The sequence below is a fragment of the Euleptes europaea genome, chromosome 2 (assembly GCF_029931775.1).
Source record: "Euleptes europaea isolate rEulEur1 chromosome 2, rEulEur1.hap1, whole genome shotgun sequence".
NCBI lineage: Eukaryota > Metazoa > Chordata > Lepidosauria > Squamata > Sphaerodactylidae > Euleptes > Euleptes europaea.
In genome coordinates, this window is record NC_079313.1 from 51,878,000 (window position 1) to 51,898,310 (window position 20,311).

General features: G+C 41.1%; 1 protein-coding gene across 1 annotated transcript in view; it reads left to right on the plus strand.

The window, feature by feature from the left end:
- The window catches only part of COL24A1 (collagen type XXIV alpha 1 chain), a 299,903-nt gene that overhangs the window by 41,918 nt on the left and 237,674 nt on the right, over positions 1 to 20,311 (plus strand). Inside the window, exons 4-7 of the mRNA XM_056845652.1 lie at positions 6,124 to 6,177; positions 8,257 to 8,310; positions 11,255 to 11,308; positions 14,050 to 14,103. Coding sequence (XP_056701630.1) covers positions 6,124 to 6,177; positions 8,257 to 8,310; positions 11,255 to 11,308; positions 14,050 to 14,103 — 216 coding nt within the window. The remainder of the gene's footprint in view (positions 1 to 6,123; positions 6,178 to 8,256; positions 8,311 to 11,254; positions 11,309 to 14,049; positions 14,104 to 20,311) is intronic.

Sequence of the window (20,311 nt, forward strand, 5' to 3'; positions counted from 1 at the left end):
CCCCACACACCTCCAGTGACCCCTACTCCATGCCTAGAAGATGGCCAAGATGCCCTCCCTCCCATGAACTGCCCAAGGTCATAGAATCAGCATTGCTGACAGATGGCCATCTAGCATCTCCTTAAAAACCTTCAGGGAGGATCACTTACCACCTCTTGGGGAAGTCTGTTCCACTGAGGAACAGCTCTAACTGTTAGAAATTTCTTCCTAATGTCAAGACAGAAACTCTTTTGATTTAATTTCAATCCATTGGTTCTGATCTGACTTTCTGGAGCAATAGAAAACAACTCTGCACCCTCCTCCATGTGACAGCCCTTCAAGTACTTGAAGATGGTTATCATATTCCCTCTCAGTCTTCCCCTCTTCAGGCTAAACATACCCAGCTCCTTCAACCTTTCCTCATAAGACTTGGTCTCAAGACCCTTCGTCATCTTTGTTGCCCTTCTCTGGACACGTTCCAGCTTGTCTACATCCTTCTTAAATTGTGGTGCCCAAAATTGAACACAATACTCTTCCCTTTCTGAATCCAGCTTGAACACCTGGCATTTCTTGTTCGATATATGGTAACAGTCTTTGTTGTAAGATTTTGAGCATCACTTTATTTGCGTGAGAAATCAATGCGATGGTTCAATGGTTGCTGCAACCTTTGATGTCTCCTTTTTTTGAAACTGGAATGTAAATTGAGCATTTCCAGGCTGTGGGCCATTGTTTTGTTTTCTATATTTGTTGGCATATTCTTGTTAAGCTTTAAATGGACTCCGTTTCTGTGGATTGGAAAAGCTCTATCAGTATCTCATCTACTGCTGGTGATTTGTTTCTCCCAATTGCCCTCAGTGCAGCTTTCACTTAACTTTCTAAAACTGAAGGTTCTTCTTCAAAAGATTCTTCTTGGTAGGAATCTTTCATCCTTTCGTCTCTTCTATATATTTCTTCAGTGTATTGTTCCCATCTTTTCTTTATTTTGTCCTCCTCAGTTAATGTACTTCCATGTTGATCTTTCAGTATGCCTATCCGTGCTTTAAATTTCCTTTTGATTTCTTGGACCTTGTGGAACAAATCTCTCGTTCTTTCTTTTTTGTTGTCTTCTATTTCTTTACATTTGCTATTATAATAGTTCTCTGTGTGTGAATCACTGGACCGCTGCATTTAGACTTTTAATTCCATTTCTGTCACGTTTTACTTTTGCTTCTTGTCTATCTTTAAGAGTTTTATCAGTCATACATCAAGGCATCATGACCATCATATTATTGGGAACTGCTTCCTACATTCATTCCGGTGCCAAAGTTGTAATATTGGGAGGTATGCATCTTTTTTCCTTTGGGTAGCACATGTAAGTAGGGAAGTGTACTGGTTTCTCTATGTACTTGTGTAAACCAAATAATTAAAGTGCCATCAGCTGTTTTTCATTATTCTTTCAAGCATTACATTGTAAATCCCAGTTGCCAAGTAGTAGGATCCTTGTTACTGACATCTGGGCAGGTGACATATTTTCAGTCATCTGTAAAGCTGATGCATAAAAATGTGATGTTTGCACCTTATATATATATAGGAATATTTTCTACCCTGAAAAAAGTGAATGGCAACACAATCCTGCATGTACTGGTTCGAGTGCTGCATGTGGCATTTTCACTGGGACATGCTGTCATAGGATCTCCTCCCAATGAACTATAAGAGGGTAGTGTAGCAGTTGAAGTGTCAGAGTAGGATCTGGGAGACCCAGGTTTGAATTCCCACTGTGCCATGGAAGCTTGCTGAGTATCCTTGGGGCAGTCACTCTCTCTTGTTCTAACTCAGGAATCCTCAACCTTTTGTCCCTGTGGGTTCCTTTGGCATTATGACAAGGGTGTGGGTACCTTTGGAATTATGACAAAGGGTGGTGGGCACAATCACAAAATGTCAGAGAGCGAGGTTATGTATAATTCTAATAGTAACTCTTGAACATTTCAGGCAGAAGCTCCATTTAACAAGATACCTTTTAATCGGCACAGCCAATCAGAAGCCCTGCTGGGAAAAAGCCCCACCTAGCGTCCCCACATTCTAAAAGCACTTGGTGAGCATCAGGAAATGTGTCAGCAGGTGCCATGGTGCCCACAGGTACCATGTTGGGAACCCCTAGCCTAACCAGGGGTGTTGTGAGGATTAAAGGAAGGAGGCAAAGAATGATGTTGTAAGTGGTTTTGGATCCCATATACAGAAAAAAGGAGGGTATCTAAATCAATGAATAAAAATAAATATTGTAGATTTGTTTATACATCATCCAAGCAGTAGATAGAACTACAAGTGAAGCAGATACAATCCGAAATTCTTTTGTGTTATTTGTTTAACAAATAATTGTTCAGTTATAAGAATTATATGGACGATCCAAGACCAAACTTAAATGGTGAAATCACATAACAAAATATACTTTATTTCAGTTATCTCTGGGTTCAGTTCCTCCTGTGTTCTTTAGATTAAAGCAGCAAATGCCTTCTGCATGAAAGCACTTGTATACACTGCTGAACCACAGTTTTGCAAGATTACTATAAAGCTGCTTGAAGTCAGTACTATTGCTGGGATGAAGCATTCTGCCATAATGCAGTAAGATGCAAAAGGATTTTTTTAAAGCCCAAGTTTGGTTTCATAAAGAGATTGACTGGTTGCTAAATCGCTGTTAGTCCAGTTAAAGAATACTTTTGTGCTCATTTGCAACCTTCACTCTTCCAATCTCCTTTGCCCTTTTGCATGGATCTATAGACTGCACACTTAATCAAACTCCATTCATATCAATTTGCCATGATATCCAAATGCAGACGCCTCATCAAATTGGTGTATGTTTCATCCCCAGAAACCAGGATTCCAAAATGGCATTTAACAGTGATTTAGGATCCTTACTTGTTGGGGAAAACAACTTCCGCTTTGCTGAGATGCCAATATGTGGATGTTACAACAAACAAGCTTAACCAAACTGGGAAGAGTTTAATCAAACTCCTGGTGCTGGAGGAGGAGGGAAGGCTGTGTGCAAGCACAGGAGACAAGCTGTGTTTGTTCATGATACTAACAAACTTCTGTTTACTTAGTGTATGTCATGACATCCAAATACAGCCTTACTGTGTATAATTTGGCAGCCGGCAGATGAGGCCACAAAACCTCCACCAGTTAGCCTGCCAGTACAGACCTATTTTAGCCATTTGTGTCCAAAAACCAAAAAGAGAAACAAACTTCTGTACAGCTTCCCTGCCTGCCTGCTTGGAGTTGAGTTTTACTCACTGCAGCTAGCCATGTGTGACTATTTATAAGCTTTCCATGTAGATTAAATTAAAACCATGTATTTTAAAAACTGGCTAGATTTTTCTCCATCTATTATGATTTATTATGTGTTTATTTAGTCTGTATTGATAGAGGAGCATTTTAAAGCCTCTATTGCATGTCATTTTCAGCATGAGGGCCTGGGATAATGCCAAAGTAGTGTTTTTTTCTGTTCAAAACTTTTAGGTGGTCTGGAGCTACATGCATTTGTTTTGGAAATGTTAAGATTTGCTAAGGAATCCACACTGTGGAATTCTATGTAGAGGTGTAACTTCTTGCAGCCACTTGGAGAAAGCATTATTGGAGATGTTTAAAAAGATTAAAAACAAATAAATGGAAAAGCCAGGTGGTTCCCTGTGGTATGGTGTACATGTGAATAGCATACAGTTGCCAATGGACAAGAAGTAGTTTTTATCTTCCATACTGTTTCACTGAGATGATGATGTAGGAACACCGCTAATTCAGTCCATCCGTTAACATCTTCAGCAGAGATCTGCTCTGCTAGTGTCCGTAACAGTAATCTGCCTGGAAAATACTGCCCAAGTATTCCACTGAGGAAGATTCCAGATGACACAGTAGAGGTGGTGACTGTATCTCACTCCTTTTAGATCTTCACTGAGTGAGATCATGCACGTGGGCTGTAGTAATGAGGGTTTTCCAGGAAATTTTGAATGAGAAATTTTTCTGGCAAATTTTCCGATTCAATGAAAATAAATAATTTAAATATTTAAATAATGTTAGCAAAAGAGGGCAAATACACCATGTAGAAGCCTGGACCTGTACAAGCACTGGCATTTGTCCATTCTTCACAGCCTATATTTAGCCCATCTCACATGGTTGATTTATGGCACAACGGCCCTGACAACTGTAGCTAAAAGACTATGTAACTGGGGTGGAAAAGTTTCAATGGAAAAATAAAGCATTGGAAAAGTTTACACCCTACATCACTGATAAGCTGTCTTCATACCTTCCTATAAATATGCATGGGATGGAGGTGGCACCTGTCCATCTGCCTATCTAATAAAAGTCTGAAAAAGGCTAGTGAAAAGCCAAGTTGGGGTGTGCATTCAAATATGCTGAAATGAGGAAAAAAAAGAGAGCCTTTGGGGGCTTTTGTTCGGCCAAAAAAAGGCACCATTTGACTGGAGCCGGAAAAAACAAAATCAGGAAAAACCACACTTTTTTAGGCTTTTTAGGATTTCCCATAGGCTTCAATAGAGGCAAAGTACCTCAATTGAAACTTATGGGGAATCTTTGTGGGGCAGTGGGGCCTGTTTTTTAAGGCAGATGCACCAAATTTGCAATATCTCTGTTGGTGACACTCCTTACAAGAACCCCTGAGTTTGGAAAAGATTGGGTCAGGGTGTCCAATTTTATTGGCCCCCAAATGGAGAAAAAATGTGACCCCTGACCATCTCAAGGATTCTTGTAAGGAGAGTCACAAGCAGCTATGCTGCAAATTTGGTGCCTCTACCTTAAACAGCCCCCACAGAGCCCCACAGAGATTCCCCATAGGCTTCATATGGTGGCAAATTTTTCTCTGTGCGATTCATTTTAGTCCATGGAAATCTTTGCAGGGCTATGGGGGCCTGTTTTTTAAGGTAGAGGCACCAAATTTTCAGCATAGCTGCTGGCAACTCTCCTTACAAGAACCCCCACGTTTCGTCAAGATTGGGTCAGGCAGTACAATTTTATGGGGCCCTATTTTTCCTTCATTTGGGGGACAATAAAATTGGACCCCCTGACCCAATCTTTGCTAAACTTGGGGGTTCTTGTAAGGAGAGTCACCAGCAGCTATGCTGCAAAATTGGTGTCTCTACCTTGAAAAATACCGCCCCAGAAAGTTTCCCCATAGGGTTTAATGGACTTTAATTTTTTTCAGATTCCCGACACCCCCCCCCAAAAAAACCAACCCCACATACTGGTATGGGGATTCAGGATTTTTCAGGAATCCCCAAAATGTTCACATCCAATATACCCAAATCCTAATTTATCGATTTTTTAATTCACTCCCCTACTTAGTCCCTTCTAGGAAGCTGCTGTTGGTCTCAGTGATGGATCCCTACAAGATCAAGCAGGTACCAAGGGGATTGAATAATTAAACCCCAATTCCTCCTTCCTATAAGGAGACACAGATTCATTACACAGAACTGTGTCAGTGTTTGTTTTGGAAGGGCAATATGTAGATCAGGGAGGGAAAGGAATATGATTTCTACTCTGTGGTTCTATGTAAACTTTAGAAATGTGGTGTGCCCTGTATCTGTTTGGCACATTGAAAGGGACTTAGTGTCCCCAGCAAAAATAATTCAAGCAATATTGATTCAATGACACTGTTATCCTTGAAGTTTAGGGTGGTATCCAATTACCTGTGTAATTTCCAAAGTGGCAATTTCCTGCTTTTTCCTCCTGCTGAAGTCCAATTAGCCCTCCCAAATTTTGATCCTGGGGATCACCGAACCCCCAAGACCACCATGAGGGGCAAAGTGGAGGTCTGCAAGAGGAGGAGTTGGTAAAAATTGCCATTCCTATTTCCACAAATGGCTATACTGTTCCTTTGGGGGAACTGTATGGTTGGATACAAACTCTTGTTTCTGTTCCATGGCCATCCTTATCTGTACAGTTCCAGTGCACATGCCAATAGCTGCAGTGCCTCTTTGTAGAAATCTCTGTTTAAAGACATCTAGCGCAAATAGCGCTCAATTCAGTGGGCTGAGCATTTGATGAAGAACTTGGTTGCACCGAATTGTTTCTGTTTCCAAAATGAAAGAGTTCTGCACTGTCAGTAAATCATTTGTCTGATTGTAGCCTTAACCATTTTAATTATTTTCCCCCCTTTAGGGACCTCCCGGTCCTCCAGGATTACCTGGTCCATCAGGGAAGAGAGGCCCAAGAGTGAGTAAAGGCTGCAATGTTTTCTGTTCCTAAAGCATAGTGATTAATGATCAAATCAGACATGCTCTCTCTCTCTCTCTCTCTCTCTCTCTCTCTCTCTCTCTCTCTCTCTCTCTCTCTCTCTCTGTCATATTGACTTGTTCACAAGATTACTTCTGAATTTGCTGCATGTTGGTATACTACTACAATAATCCTTAGGTTTTTAAGTCCGTTCATCATCAGTTTAATTCTGCACACTGAAGGTCATATTTATTTGCTTGTTGGGATGAAGGGGAGTGGGCTTCTACACTGCATGCTGGGACTAGAAACTAGAAAACAATGAAGAAGGAATGGTTCATACCTGGATAGAAGGAAATCTGCTCTGGAATCTGAAGAACTTTCTTGGCAGTTCAATACAGGCATGATCTGTAGCACTACAAGCAAACTTTCCCTTACATAATGCATGTTGAAATACTCCAGGTTCCACTGCTTTTCAGAAAGTCATAAATTCTGTTCCAAGCCAGCAAAAATAGTGCTTGTTCAATATTAGGGAAGTTAGCCAAATTACCAATATAATTTGATTTGCTTATTTATTCCAACACATTGTGTCATATTTTTCTATGCTAAAGTCTGAATTGTTTGGGCATCTGCTGGTTGACAGAGGTTAACTGAAGTCCTGGGAAGATTGAAAAGCACTGAGAAGGAACAGGTGTCTCTGAGCTTGGGGAGGGGGTTCATTTTTTCCCCAGTGGAAAGTGGGAATTTTTTAGGAGCTCTGAAATAAATTTCTCTGAAATATTTTCTTTTTTAAATGAATGAAATGCTTTATATGGCAAGGTGTTAACATGTGTAGTACATCATATAAAAATCTAGGGTCAAAAAGTAAAGGGGGGACTCAACCCTGAAAACAAATACAATGGCCAAAAAGGGTTAAATAAGCAAACCACAAAATACGTACAATTAAAACAAAACTTAAAATAGATTTTAATTATCCATAAATTACATAAAATATTTTATTTGTTTATTTATTTGTTTATTATTGGGGCGCAGAGCAATTTCTTAGGAAAAGGAGGGAGGATCATCCAGAGTCCTTGGGGGGGGGGGCTGCAGAGGGTGTGGGGAAAGCCTTGCTTCCCTGAGATCTGATGAAGTCAGCTGCACCCTGTACCCGGTAGCTGATTTCCAAGCAAGGTGAAGGGATCACGGAGCAGCTGCTGGCTGAGGCTATCATGCCTCACCACCCACTCCCACTTGCATGGCTGCAACAAATCTCTCTGCTAATGGTGGGAGACCTGGTTGCTGACTTCCTTCTTTAACTGAGAAGCTATGTGAATTCTGTATTTGTCTTTCCAGCATCAAACAATACCTATTCAGGCTTCCTTGAGGTTGTCATGTAGAAACAGGTTATTAGGTGTAGCATTTGGGAAAGCATGTTTGGAATTATGTGTTTGGAATCATACAGAGAAAGGACTCAAGTGGCATTTATCTAGCAAGTTGGGACTTTGTTTCTTGCTATTGTGGTGCACTGATGTTTGAAGGATGCTAGGGCCTAGTTAGCTATAAAGTTCACGTGGCATCCTCTCATCCTTTCAATAGAAAGTTAAATTACCGTAGTTTGTTTTGGGCGAATATATGGGGAGAAAGGAAGATGAATCTTTTGAATACTGGTTTGCTCTTAGACAAATCAGTTTTATTGTGACATTTATGGTTTGGATTACTGTATTTTTAATTGCTTAACTGCTTTGTTCTGTTTTGTTAGCCACCTTCAATCCTTGGGTAGAGTAGAAGAATATAAATACGTTAAATAAATAAATGTGCTTTTAATTGATTGCTTTATAGGTTTTGTAATTGCTTTGGATCTGCAAAGGGTTTAATAAAAATAAACTGAAAGACTAAATAATTTAATGAATTAAGAACTCAGTTGGGAAGTGGGTTACCGCTTCGTTTGGCTTCTTTGCATTGGAAAAAACAACATACAATTAATGACTTTTCTATGAGTTAATGATAGTCTAGGACAAATCTTCATGTATTGTTTTTACCAAGGGCTGTGTTTTTTCTTCCTCTTGATGTACAGTATAATACTTCTTTAACTTCCTTCAGGGACTTCCAGGCCCACATGGGAATCCAGGACTGCCAGGGTTGCCTGGTCCAAAGGTAAGCTAACACACAAATAGCACTGCCGTCTGAATCATAGGACATTCCAGTGTGTGCCTGTTTGGAATTGCCAAAACCTCCTTGCAATAAAATTAGTCATTTTATTTGGCTTATAAATGAAGCCCCCAACTGTAAACACTACTTAGTAAATGTGACCCATAAAAGATGTCAAGATGGAGGGGAAATAGACAGTGGCATAGACCAACAATATGCCTATCAATCTTGTGCAGTTTTTGTAGCTCTTGGAAGTCATAATTTTTCAGAAATGAATCGGAATTAATTCAGAGGTATAGGATTATCAGTCTAGCCATTTAACCCGGTAACCTGCTTTTAATAAAGATTACTCCAAGAAAACATATTCATATTGTATCAAGAATGTTGTTTCAGGTATTCTGAATTTTTCTAGTGACTTTTTCAAGTTTTTTTTTTAAACCCGAGAGATTAAATGAAGCTTTGATAGATTAAGGCCTAGGAGGTGACTCAAAACTCAAAACCAAGCAGTACAAGCTACTTAAATAGCTTTAGACAGATTTGAGCAGTTGTGGAATGCCTTCAGCTCATATTTAGTTATAACAATTTGATAGATAAGTCAGGGGAGGAAATACAATCTCAGCCTTGATTTGTTTTAGTGTGATTCCTCAAAGCAGGAATCTGACCTGTAGTAATGGGTGTTAAAAAGCACCCTGGGCCATAAAAGTATATCAAATAGGCCTTGCACAGTTTGACATAGTAAAACAAAGTAGCTCAGTGATTGTTGTATGCCCTGCTATTAGAATCTGGCAATACCAGAGCAGCCAAGTAGAGTATATACAGAATGTATGTTGGATATGTGGTGTTTAAAATATAGACAGAGCCACCCATCCACTGGATACAGTCCATGGCACATTCTCTTTCTTTGGCAACCTGGCAGAATTTTCAAAGGTAAAATGTTAGCTACATCAAAGTCATTTTTAAAGATTTTGTTGGTTTCAGCTGTTCTTTGAGGTTTCAAACAAACTTATTGAATTTATGCTTTGTTTTTCAGCAAGCAAGAGTTCTTTGTAGCTGTGTTACATGAATTGCTTTTGCATGTGTGTGTGTGAGCAGCCCTCAGATGTTTGTTCCTTGACCTCCAGAGTCCAGGATGCACCTCAGGAACTCTGTGCATGGCAAAGAGCAGAACCTCTACTGAGCTCAGTCTCCATAATCTGGCATGGGTGGGAATAGACACGCAACATGATGGACAGTGGGATAGATGGGTGCCTGTCTGGTCATATGGCCTGGATTTTGGAGGGGAAGATTGAGGGGCTTGGCTGGGATCTGAGATGACACTGGATGGCTGATTGGCTGCTTCGTTGGCCTGGTAGTGTGTGACCTGTGGAGGTAGGAGCAAAAATAAAAACCCAAAGGAGAATGAGAAAGTCAGTTGGGTGGTGAGAGGAGAGTGAGGAGGAAGTGAAGAATACAGACGATAAGAAAACAAGGAGGAGGAGGAAAAGAGGAAGGCTCCAGAGGAGGGGCCAATTCACATGTTATAAAGAGATGTTCTGGAGTTCTGTGCCTCCTAGGCAAGTGGGGACGTAATTTAGATTAGGACCATGGGACAGAGGGAGAAGGTGCTTCAGTCTCTCCCCCTGGGCGGATTTCCAAACCTGAAATGGTCCCAAGGAGCTGCTGTTTGCCCACTTGATAAGGTTACCAACAGTAAATGTAAGTATTCCCTGTGAGGCAAATAGCCTGTTTCAGGGTAGGAAAATGGCAGGGGAAAAGGTTTAAGCACCCTCTCCCACATGCTGTGGTTCTAATATGAATTGTGCTTCCATATGCCTGGGAGGCACAGAACACTGGAACACTTTGTAACTTGTGAATGGGGCTTGAGGAAGAGGAACAATACTAGTCTCAATACAGTAGCAATGTCCGTAAGCAAGGGGCAGTGTCCTGATGAGGTTCATGGTCTTGGGACACAGGAGGAGGGAAAGGAGGGGGTGTTGTATTAATTCATTAATCCTTTCAAAATACATAGTGTTTGGCTCTCCAGAACCTGCCAAATGTCTTTACTGGGGCTGTGGTGATGGAGAATGAAACATTTAATCTGAAGCTTGTGGGGGGCAGCAGGGGTATGACAATGTACACAGAGTTAGAGACCCAGTTCTTGAATAAGTGGTAAACTGTTCTTACATGGCCCAACTCTGTCTTCATACAGAAATATTTACTTGATAATGACCCAAGTCCTGGGCTGCAATTTATGCATTTCCTGTAGGGATGAGTAAAGTATAATTCCTTTATTACTGGAAAACCACAGTATATCCCGACAAACCTGAGACAGACTTCGTTATGAGCATGAGGCAGCCTGAGCTATGCACTTGTATTTTTAGAAACAAACTACTAGACCTATAATTACAAACTGACATGAGATTTTGGCATTGTTCCTGACTGTATTAGTCAAGATAATTATATGCCGAAAATGTAGGTTAACAGTGCAGTCCGAAGCAGTCACAAACCTTCAAAGCCCATAAACTTCTGTTTACTTAGAAGTGTATACCTCTACTTAGGATTGCTCCATAAAAAAACTATTAAAATATTGTCATAATTTTTATGATTGTTCAATAACAATAATTGTTCAATAACAGCTGTAATAAACTGTAATAAAAACAAGGGGGATTCTTAAATATTATATAACTTTCAATCATGCCTGTTAGTCATTTGATCAATATGTATCATTGAAATCTGTAAATTATGATGATATTTTCTTTATCAAGGAACAGAAGACTTTTACAAATAGTTTTTGCATTATAACCTGAGTTATATGATAAGCATAACGATTTCAGAGGACAACACTGTATGGCAAACCACAGATCCATCCCACCTGCTTATTGAAAAAAAATATTTTTCAGCTTTGTCCACTTCCCAAAAAAAGCAACAGTAGAGAATTTGTGTCTTTTTAAGCATTTAGCTTCTCTTTCAGGGCCCTAAAGGTGATCCAGGATTCTCCCCTGGGCAAGCAAAACGTGGAGTAAAGGTAGCTGGTTTGATTATTTAAGAACTGTCTGTGCAAAAGTTTTTAAAAGGCTTGCCAGTATTTCTATTTGTACTGTTGATTATGTTTTAATCTTTTCTGAATGTTTTCAGTGTAAAGCTATAGGGAGGTTATATATACAAGGAGGTTATGATTTGAAAACTTACAGATATTTTATCATTAAATTGTACACCTACATATAAAAATTAAGGCCAGATTTGGAGCTGATGATCATATGTAGGTGTACAATTTAATGATAAACTATCTGTAAGTTTTCAAATCATAACCTCCTTGTATATATACTTTATATATATTTTGCTTTAATTAAAGCTGAACGGAGAGATGAATTTGTAGCTGGGTCAGGCATGTTTGATGCTTTAAAGCCACATTCTAATCATGCCGACAAAGTCTGGATTGTTGAGGTTTCCTTAATCATCAAAAGATTGTGCTGTACATATTCCAGTCTTTTAGTGATAGCTAGTTGGTCATCCTCTGAGAGGGTCAAAAAAGAGTTGATTATGTCTTCAATAGAATTGTTCAGTTAGAGGCCCTCATGGCTGCATGCAGGAACTTTAGGTACATTGCTCCAGCTAATAAGATCCTGTTGGGATGGAATAAATGTTGTAGTCGGGGGAGCATCCATCTGACTTGCCCTGTTTGAAAAAGGGATGTCCTGCTGGAGAGGAACGGATGACGTGATCAGGGAGGAGTCCAACTTATTTATTGGGGCATAGGGGCATTGCATTTTTGGTCAAAAGAGGTAATATAGTATTAGCAAAGGTTCTTTCTGGGAAAATACCTCTGCAACTCAGGAAGTATTTCCGCTGCAGCAATAAAGAGGGTAGGTTGGCACTATCAAATGTAAGTAAAATCTTCTGCACTTGATTTGAGTTATTTAAGATTTCCACTGAATCTAAATCAGTTGGGATGTGAATCTCTGGCAGGAGAGTTCTCAAGTGAGCAGCAGCCTGTTTTTTTGAAGTCCAAATAGTCAGATGACCTTTATGTCCGCATATTGTTAGGCAGACCTTGCGTGGCTGCAGGATGAGATTGCAAGAATCCCTGGATTCTTTCTCTTTTCCCCATACTCAGCCTTGGTTGCTGTCCTTAAATGAAGCAGCTGCACTGCAAGATGACCCAGCGAGACAAGCCATTGCCCTTTAAGCTCTCAACTGTCCTAGAAAGTCTCTCAAGTTCGGCCTTGATATGCTGCAGCATTACAAAGATAAGGTCCACCGTTTTTGCTGTCAGCAAAGATAACTCTTTTAGAGTACTATCAGTTCCCTCCACACTGTTTGTTGTATGCTGTAGATTCTCAGTGTGAGCAATGGGGTCATCCCGTGTATTAGGTGTTTCAACCAGAGGACTCAGTGAACAATCAGCTAGGGGAGTGAACCAATTGGAGGTAGGAACGTTGAATACTAAGTCATTCTTATGCTGGCCAATGGTTGTAACAATAAATTACTACTAGAATACTAAGTTTTTTCCTGACACAAAATTATCTTCCATTTTCTTCTGCTTACATGCGGGGGGAGCACAAAAGTCTTCAGAATCCCATTATTTGGTTTTACAGTCTTTTCAGTGATTAGGCAAGGTCACCAAATCTGTTTTAGTAAGCTTGAAAATGGCTTGTGATGAGGCGGTGTGGCTGAGTTAAAACGTCACCCAAATAGCTAAAAGGGAGTCAACGACTTAAAGCTGAAACTAAAAATGTCTTTATGACCTAGCAAATGGAGGTCTTTTATGATATATTGCCGCAAAGATAGCCCAAAAGGTCTACTCCCTTGGTCTGTAATAATGATAATAATTGACTCCCTTAGTGTAAATTTAATTAAAAGAGTCTCTCTGAACTTTCCCAGTAATGAAGCCGCTTCTCAACAATAAGGGAGAGCCAGATAAAAACAGATAAAAACAAGGTGAATTTATCTTGCAGAGAGCTGCAGCAGTGATGTCTTAATTTGGCGCCATTTTCTCTCTAGTTCCTCAATCTTTACTAAACGTGGGGGTTCTTCTAAGGAGTGTCACTAGCAGCTATGCTGCTCATTTGGTGCCTTTTCCTTGAAAAACAGCCCCCCCCCCGAGCCCTGCAAAGATTCCCCATAGGGTATAATGGACCAGATTTTTTTTTAGATTCCCAAAAAAATTCCCCAAAAGACCCATACTGGTATGGGGATTTAAGATTTTTGAGGAATCCAGAAAATTTTCAGATCCAATATACCGAATCTGAATTTTACTTTATGTTTCAATGCATACCACTAATGCTGATTGTCATATAAATTCTGTGGTTTTTTTCTAGTTTAAATTCTTCACGGGAACTAGCATTAAACTTTTTAACAATACCTAGAATAGTATTTGTGAGATATTGGAATTTCCAGTCTTTGCCCAATAAGCAACAATAGTTATTGGAAATTTGGAAGATGGTGAATATGATAAGATAGCAGCATTGCTGTGTAAGAATTCTGTATTCAGTACTGTTTAGGAACATAATGGCAATTTGTTGTGTTATCTGGAAAATGAGCTGTCTGAAAAGGAACTTGCAAAATATGGTGCATTTATATATCTCTGATCTATTCAGTATTTACTATTATGCTATTTATATTGATTTATTAATTTGTTGTATGCAGTGTAATTGTTTTAAGTTAATACAGTGTAATACAATGTCAAAAAATTAAAAAAATACATACCTTTTTCTTCTCTGCAATATTGTGACTAACTACAGTGATGAGTGTCAACTGATTTTACAGGGTGATATCGGACCAGCAGGTTTGCCCGGCCTTGTAGGAATAAGAGGTGAAAAGGTAAGAATCTCTCTGTGTGTGTGTGTTGTTGTTTTTTATTAATCATCAAGGCCATTATGGACAGAAATAAAGATAGGCACAAATAAAGATGGGCAAAACAGCTTGAAGCTTATATGAACACAGATCTTCAGAATAGAAGTATTAGTGTCAGCTGATGCTATCGAAGCTGATTTATGTCCTGTCGGGGCTGGTTTCAGGATTTCCTGGGCTCTGGGCTAAGGAGTATAACCGGGGGCCCTTTCTGCTTTGGTATGGTCCCTTTCCCCTCCAACCACATCCCTTCCATTTGGCCCCTCCCTTTTCCATTTCAGTTTGCTTACAATGGTAAAGAGAAATCACACCAAATTGTGCTTTCTTACTTACTTTCATTACTTTTTGTAAAACCAGAGAGAAGAAAATATACCTTCTATTATTTTATTTGGTGGGCATTCAATAAAATTTGTATCATTTGTATAAAAACAATAAAAATATAAGTCTGGAGGAATCTCAGTCTTAAGGTCTGTGGAAAAGTTTCTCCACTCTCATCACTGAAAATGAGGAGGCCAATCCACATTGATCCAAAATGCTTTCGCAATTGAACAGCTCTAACATACTGAAGATGTTCATTTGGAAATATCAGGTAGAAAGAAGGGAACGTAATTTCATCAATCAACACTGGATCAAAGGAGCCATAAATTAACTAATAGAAGAAAATAAAATTTATTTTTAATACTGAAAAATGCATCACTTCTTTTTTTAAACAGTTACATCTTTGAAACAACTAATTTAATCCTACAACAAATATCACAATCCAAATCTTTAATTGTTGGCTTTATATATATATGTACTGTTTTAAAAATTGATTTGTATTATATATTTGTAACTGCTGACTGCCTTGAGGGCCTAATTGTGTTTTTTTGCCTGTGTGTACCCATAAAGATCTAGATGTGTACCATGAGAAAGTACTTCTAATGCATTGACTAGTTGTGGCAACTGCAACAAAGCTAGTTTGATAGCATCTACTCCAACATGTAGCACTCCAAGATGTCTGAGACAGAGCTTTGTGATGTAATGTTAAAAAAAAAAAAATCCTTTGCCTGGCCAGAAGGCAGATTACACACAGTGACTCAATGCAATCCACAGGATGGGGCATTCAATAGTGAAAGAGGTTTTGGTTGTAGAACCAACCAGAATTCTAAAAAGTGGAATTGAAGCAAAGCATAGATGTTAACATGACACATAAAATGAGGTAAGATTACGTAGTAGGATCCACCCTATAGCTAAGTATACACAGTAGTAAATATTCACTCCCCAATAATTTGTCCAAGTAACTGTGAAAATTTTTGTACAGTGCTATCCTTATGTCCACACCGAAAAGCCCTCTTGAGTATTTCAGTTTTACATAGTTTGTGGAAAGCCCGAAGCGTGGGAGCCTTCCTGACCTCCTCAAACAGACCATTCAACAAGGTGGGAGTCACAGTGGAGAAGGCACGTGTATGGACAGTTGTTAATTTTGCCCATTTGCAGGTTGCTACCCACAGAAGGCTCTGTTCAGATGAGCAAAGCTGTCTTGGCAGATCATAGGGGGAGAGACAATCTCACAGATATAAGAGTCCAAGGCCGTGAAGGGCTTTGTATGTGATAGCCAATACCTTAAATTGAGCCTGGTAACTGATGGGTAGCCAGTGGAGTGACTGTAGAATGGGATTAATATACATGCTCCATCTGGCTTCTGAAAATAACTGGGCTGTGGCATTTTGCACCAGCTGAAGTTTCCGAATTGATTTTGAGGGGAAACTGTGGCATGGATCCAGGTGGCCAGATCAGCTGTATCAAGGTAAGGGGCCATTTTTTGAGCTAGACTGAGTGAGAAGAACACCTTTTTTGCAACTGCATTATCTTGCTCCTCCAGCAATAATGTTGGGTCCAGTATAACCCCAAGGCTCTTAACTGAGTCGGCAAGGGTCAGATGAATCCCATCAAGTGTGGGGAACATAATATCCTTCAAGGACCACTGCCTTCCCAATCAGAATTACGTCTGTCTTTCCAGGATTTAGTTTCAATTTGTTCATTCTTAACCATTTAACCACAGCAGCCAGGAAGCAATTTTGGATGTCTACCACATCACTAGGAGATTTGGATACGGATGTATATGTAATCTGGATATTGATTATAGCCAACTCCAAAACTATAAATGATTTGGCCTAAGGGCTTTACATGAAGACTGAAGAGCACGGGGTTAGGATTGTGCCCTCTGGGACCCCACAGGATGTCCAACACTAATGAAAACTGTTCTCCAATGGCAATTTTGGTCCAATCCATGAGGAATTATTTGAACCAGTCCAATGCACAATGCACGATGCCTACTTCTGTTTCTTGGTGCCTCAACAAGATGGCATGGTCCACTGTGTCAAAGGCAGGAGATAAATCCAGTAGAAGCAGCCTTTGTCTATATTTAGATGTCAGCTAAAGCCAGCAGAGCCGTCTTTGTCCCATAGCCTGGTCTGAAACCACATTGAAATGGGTCTAGGGCAGATAAGTTATCCAAGAAGACCTGGACGGGTTCTGCTACTGCTCTCTCAATCACTTTGCCTAGGAAAGGCAGATTAGGGACAGGCAAGGTTCAGATGAACGCCATCGAATATGGGGAGCATAATCTCCTTCAACACCGTGCCTTCCCAACCAACGTTCATTGGCTACATCAGAGCCAGCGTGGTGTAGTGGTTAAGAACGGTGGCTTGGAGTGGTGGAGTCTGATCTGGAGAACCGGGTTTGATTCCCCACTCCTCTGCATGAGCGGCAGAGGCTAATCTGGTGAACTGGATTTGTTTCCCCACTCCTACATACAAAGCCAGCTGGGTGACCTTGGGCAAGTCATTCTCTCTCAGCCTCACCTACCTCACAGGGTGTCTGTTGGGAGGGGAAGGGAAGGTGATTGTAAGCTGGTTTGATTCTCCCTTAAGTGGCAGAGAAAGTCGGCATATAAAAACAAACTCTTCTTCTTTTCTGTAGGGACGGGTTTTTTTAGTAGCAGACGGCAACTGCCTTTTTGAGTGGTCGAGAAAAGGTGCACTGAGTAAGGAAATGGAGGAAGGGGGAGATAACTAGGCTGGGCTTAAGCCAAGGGTCACAATGAGGACTCCCTGTGATTTTTATAAGATCCATTGTGATCCACCATGGGATCTACCTTTAGATCACAATCTGCTTTCTGCCCATCTTAGGGCTTACTCAGTACTTTGCTATGATTCAGGTAAAGGACATTTCACCTTGTTCTTTTCCATAGATCTCTGGATGGGCTGTATCTAGAGTAAAAGGTTTGCATGACAGTCTGCATATGTACTGGCTGTATATAGTGTAGTAGTCTTTTTAAAGATTTGTTTTATTTGAAAGGGCTCAGAGCCTGACTTTGGGGAGGGCGGGATAAAAATGTGAAGTATAAATAAATCAGAGATGTTCATTGTCGTGGCCTCTGTGCAGTCCCACATGGGTACTGCACATGCTCAGGCCAGCCACAGAGATTTGTTGAAAGAAAGCTTCTGCCTAGTGATAGGGATGCTCCCCCTGCCCTCTGCCAACCGCTCTTCCCACCATGCCAACCACTTGACAGAGGGAAGGGGAGCATCCATCTCTCTTCGCCGCTGCGGAGAGAGGACGTGAGAGCTTCGCTTTACCTCACAATGTTTTTTTCTTCTTCAATTGATATTGTAGTCTTTGAATATTATGGCTCTGTTTAAAAAGTGCCAATCTTGTGGCACAAAAATGGCCAAACTTTATGAGCACTCTGAGTGCCTTCTTTGTTTGGGGAAAGGCCATATTCTTTTCAGTTGTAGAGCCTGCAGACTTTTTACTCCCAAAGCTCGCCAAGACCGGGCCTTGCGCCTAAAAGTTGCACCTTATGAGAATGAACCAAAGCCTGATCGGGGTGACAAAAGGAGGGATGAGTCACGGGTAGCACCTTCCACCTCAGCCAGTTACGAGAAAATTTTGGCAAGGTCAGAGAAGTCCTCATCAACGCCCAAGCGTACCGCGTCCAAACCTTTGGACAGGAAGAAAAAAAGGCAAAAGTAGATTGCTTCAGATACGTTGGTACAGAAAGAACGTTCGGCACTGATACAGGACCGTCCGGCTTCACCTACGGTCGGGACCGATTGTCAGGACCGATCACTCCAGTGCTGATTACCACACTCGGAGTCCAGTTGTCACCGTGAAGAATGGGACCGAGCTTCGCATACTTGCCGATCTCAGTCTCCACCAAGTTAATCTAAATCAAGAGGTGCCAAGGGGATTGAGACTATGGCTGCTCCCACATCAAGCAGTCCCTCTCCCCCAGGATCATAAAGGCGTTCGCTTAGGAGCCATGCCCCATCAAGGGACCGGTCCCCGACCCATCGTTGGTCGTCTTCTGCTCGGCACCGTTATGACCACTCACAAAGCAGGTCCCTCACCCCTACAACTGGTGCGGTTTATTTTTCGGAGTTAGATGATGACGTCGTGGTGGTCCCTGATTTCCCATCGGACAAGGATTCTAGATCATTGTGATGGGATCATCGGCACAGCGCCTAGAACCGAGGGGATCGGTGGTGAGAACACTCCTGTTTTACTGAGGATAAAGAACGGTTACATGTTGGAATGTTATCACTGGCCTGTGTGTGGTCCTCCTTTTGATGTTCCATCACATTCACCTCCTGAGCTGTTACAGGAGGTTTCTGAGTTATTACAGAAGGGGGCCATCTCGATTGTCCCCAGTAATCAGATACATCAAGGGTTTTATTCCAGGTATTTCCTCGTAGATAAGAAGGGAGGAGGGAAACGCCCTATTCTTGATCTATGGGCTTTGAACAAGTTTAGTAACACCAGATCCTTCCGAATGATCTCTATCACGGAAATTGGGATACTATTGATGCAAGGTGTAAATTTGGCAGTCCTAGATCTTAAGGGCACATATTTTCATATTTCTATACATAAGACCTGCAGGACGTTTCTTTGATTCACTTGCCAGGGACAACATTATGAGCAAAATGTGTTGCCTTTTGGTCTGACCACAGCCCCTAGATTCTTCTCCAAATATGTGGGAGAAGTGGTAGATTACTTAGCGTCCCAAGGTCATACCATTTTTCTTTATTTGGATGATTGGTTGCTGGTGGCCGTTTCTCCACAATTGTTGGATACGGTATCTGCTAAAGTGGACTTACTCTCATCACTGGGTCTTGTGATTAACTATAAGAAATCACATTTACAACCTGTGCAGATAATACAGTTTATTGGGGCGATTTTAGATTCTCAGGAGGGCAAGCTCTTCCCCACCACCGGAAAGGATCAAGGCTGTTCAATGCTTGGTAACCACCTTTACACATAACAGGTTCCAAACAGCACCTCAACCACCCAATCAGAGAAGGAGGTTATTCAAAAGTTATTGGTTCTTATGGCCTCCACTTTAGCTGTGGTGCCATTTGCCAGATTACATGAGAGAATCTTTCAGAATTGGTTCCTTAGACAATTTTGCATCAATGTGGACTCTCAGTGGAGGAGACTTTCTATCTCCCGTTCAGTCCTAAAGTCTCTTTGCTGGTGGTTAAATGAGCGTAACATATTGGTTGGTATACCTTTTGGGGTTCAATCTTATGACTTGCAAATATACCAAGACCACGGTCACACAGCCCGGATAACCTACAAGAACCAATGCATATAAATTTTTTGGAACTCCGCACGATAAGGTACGCGCTTGTTTCTTTTGCAGATATCATCCGAGGCAAGAGAGTCCTGGTGGCTACAGACAACTTGGTGGCTATGTACTACCTAAACAAGCAGGGCGGCATAGGCTCTGTCATGCTTTGTATGGAGGCCATCAAACTATAGGACTGGGCGATTCTGCATGAAGTCAGCATCTCCGCTATTCATGTCGCAGGTGCCTCCAGCGTAACTGCAGACACATTAAGCAGGGACACCACTGGGCACCATGAGTGATCATTGCACCCTCATTATCTACAACCAATATTCTATACTTGGGGCACACTAGTCATGGACTTGTTCGCCACTCATCTAAACACCAAGTGCCCAAGGTTCTGCTTCCGTGCCTTGCTAGATCCTATGTCCATGAAGGACACCTTTCAGATCTGTTGATGGGGTGCGATGATGTATGCCTACCCCCCAATACCACTCCTCAGCAGGGGGGTGAGCAAAATCGCATCAGACAGGGCTTCGGTTGTTCTAGTGGCACCTTTTTGGCCAA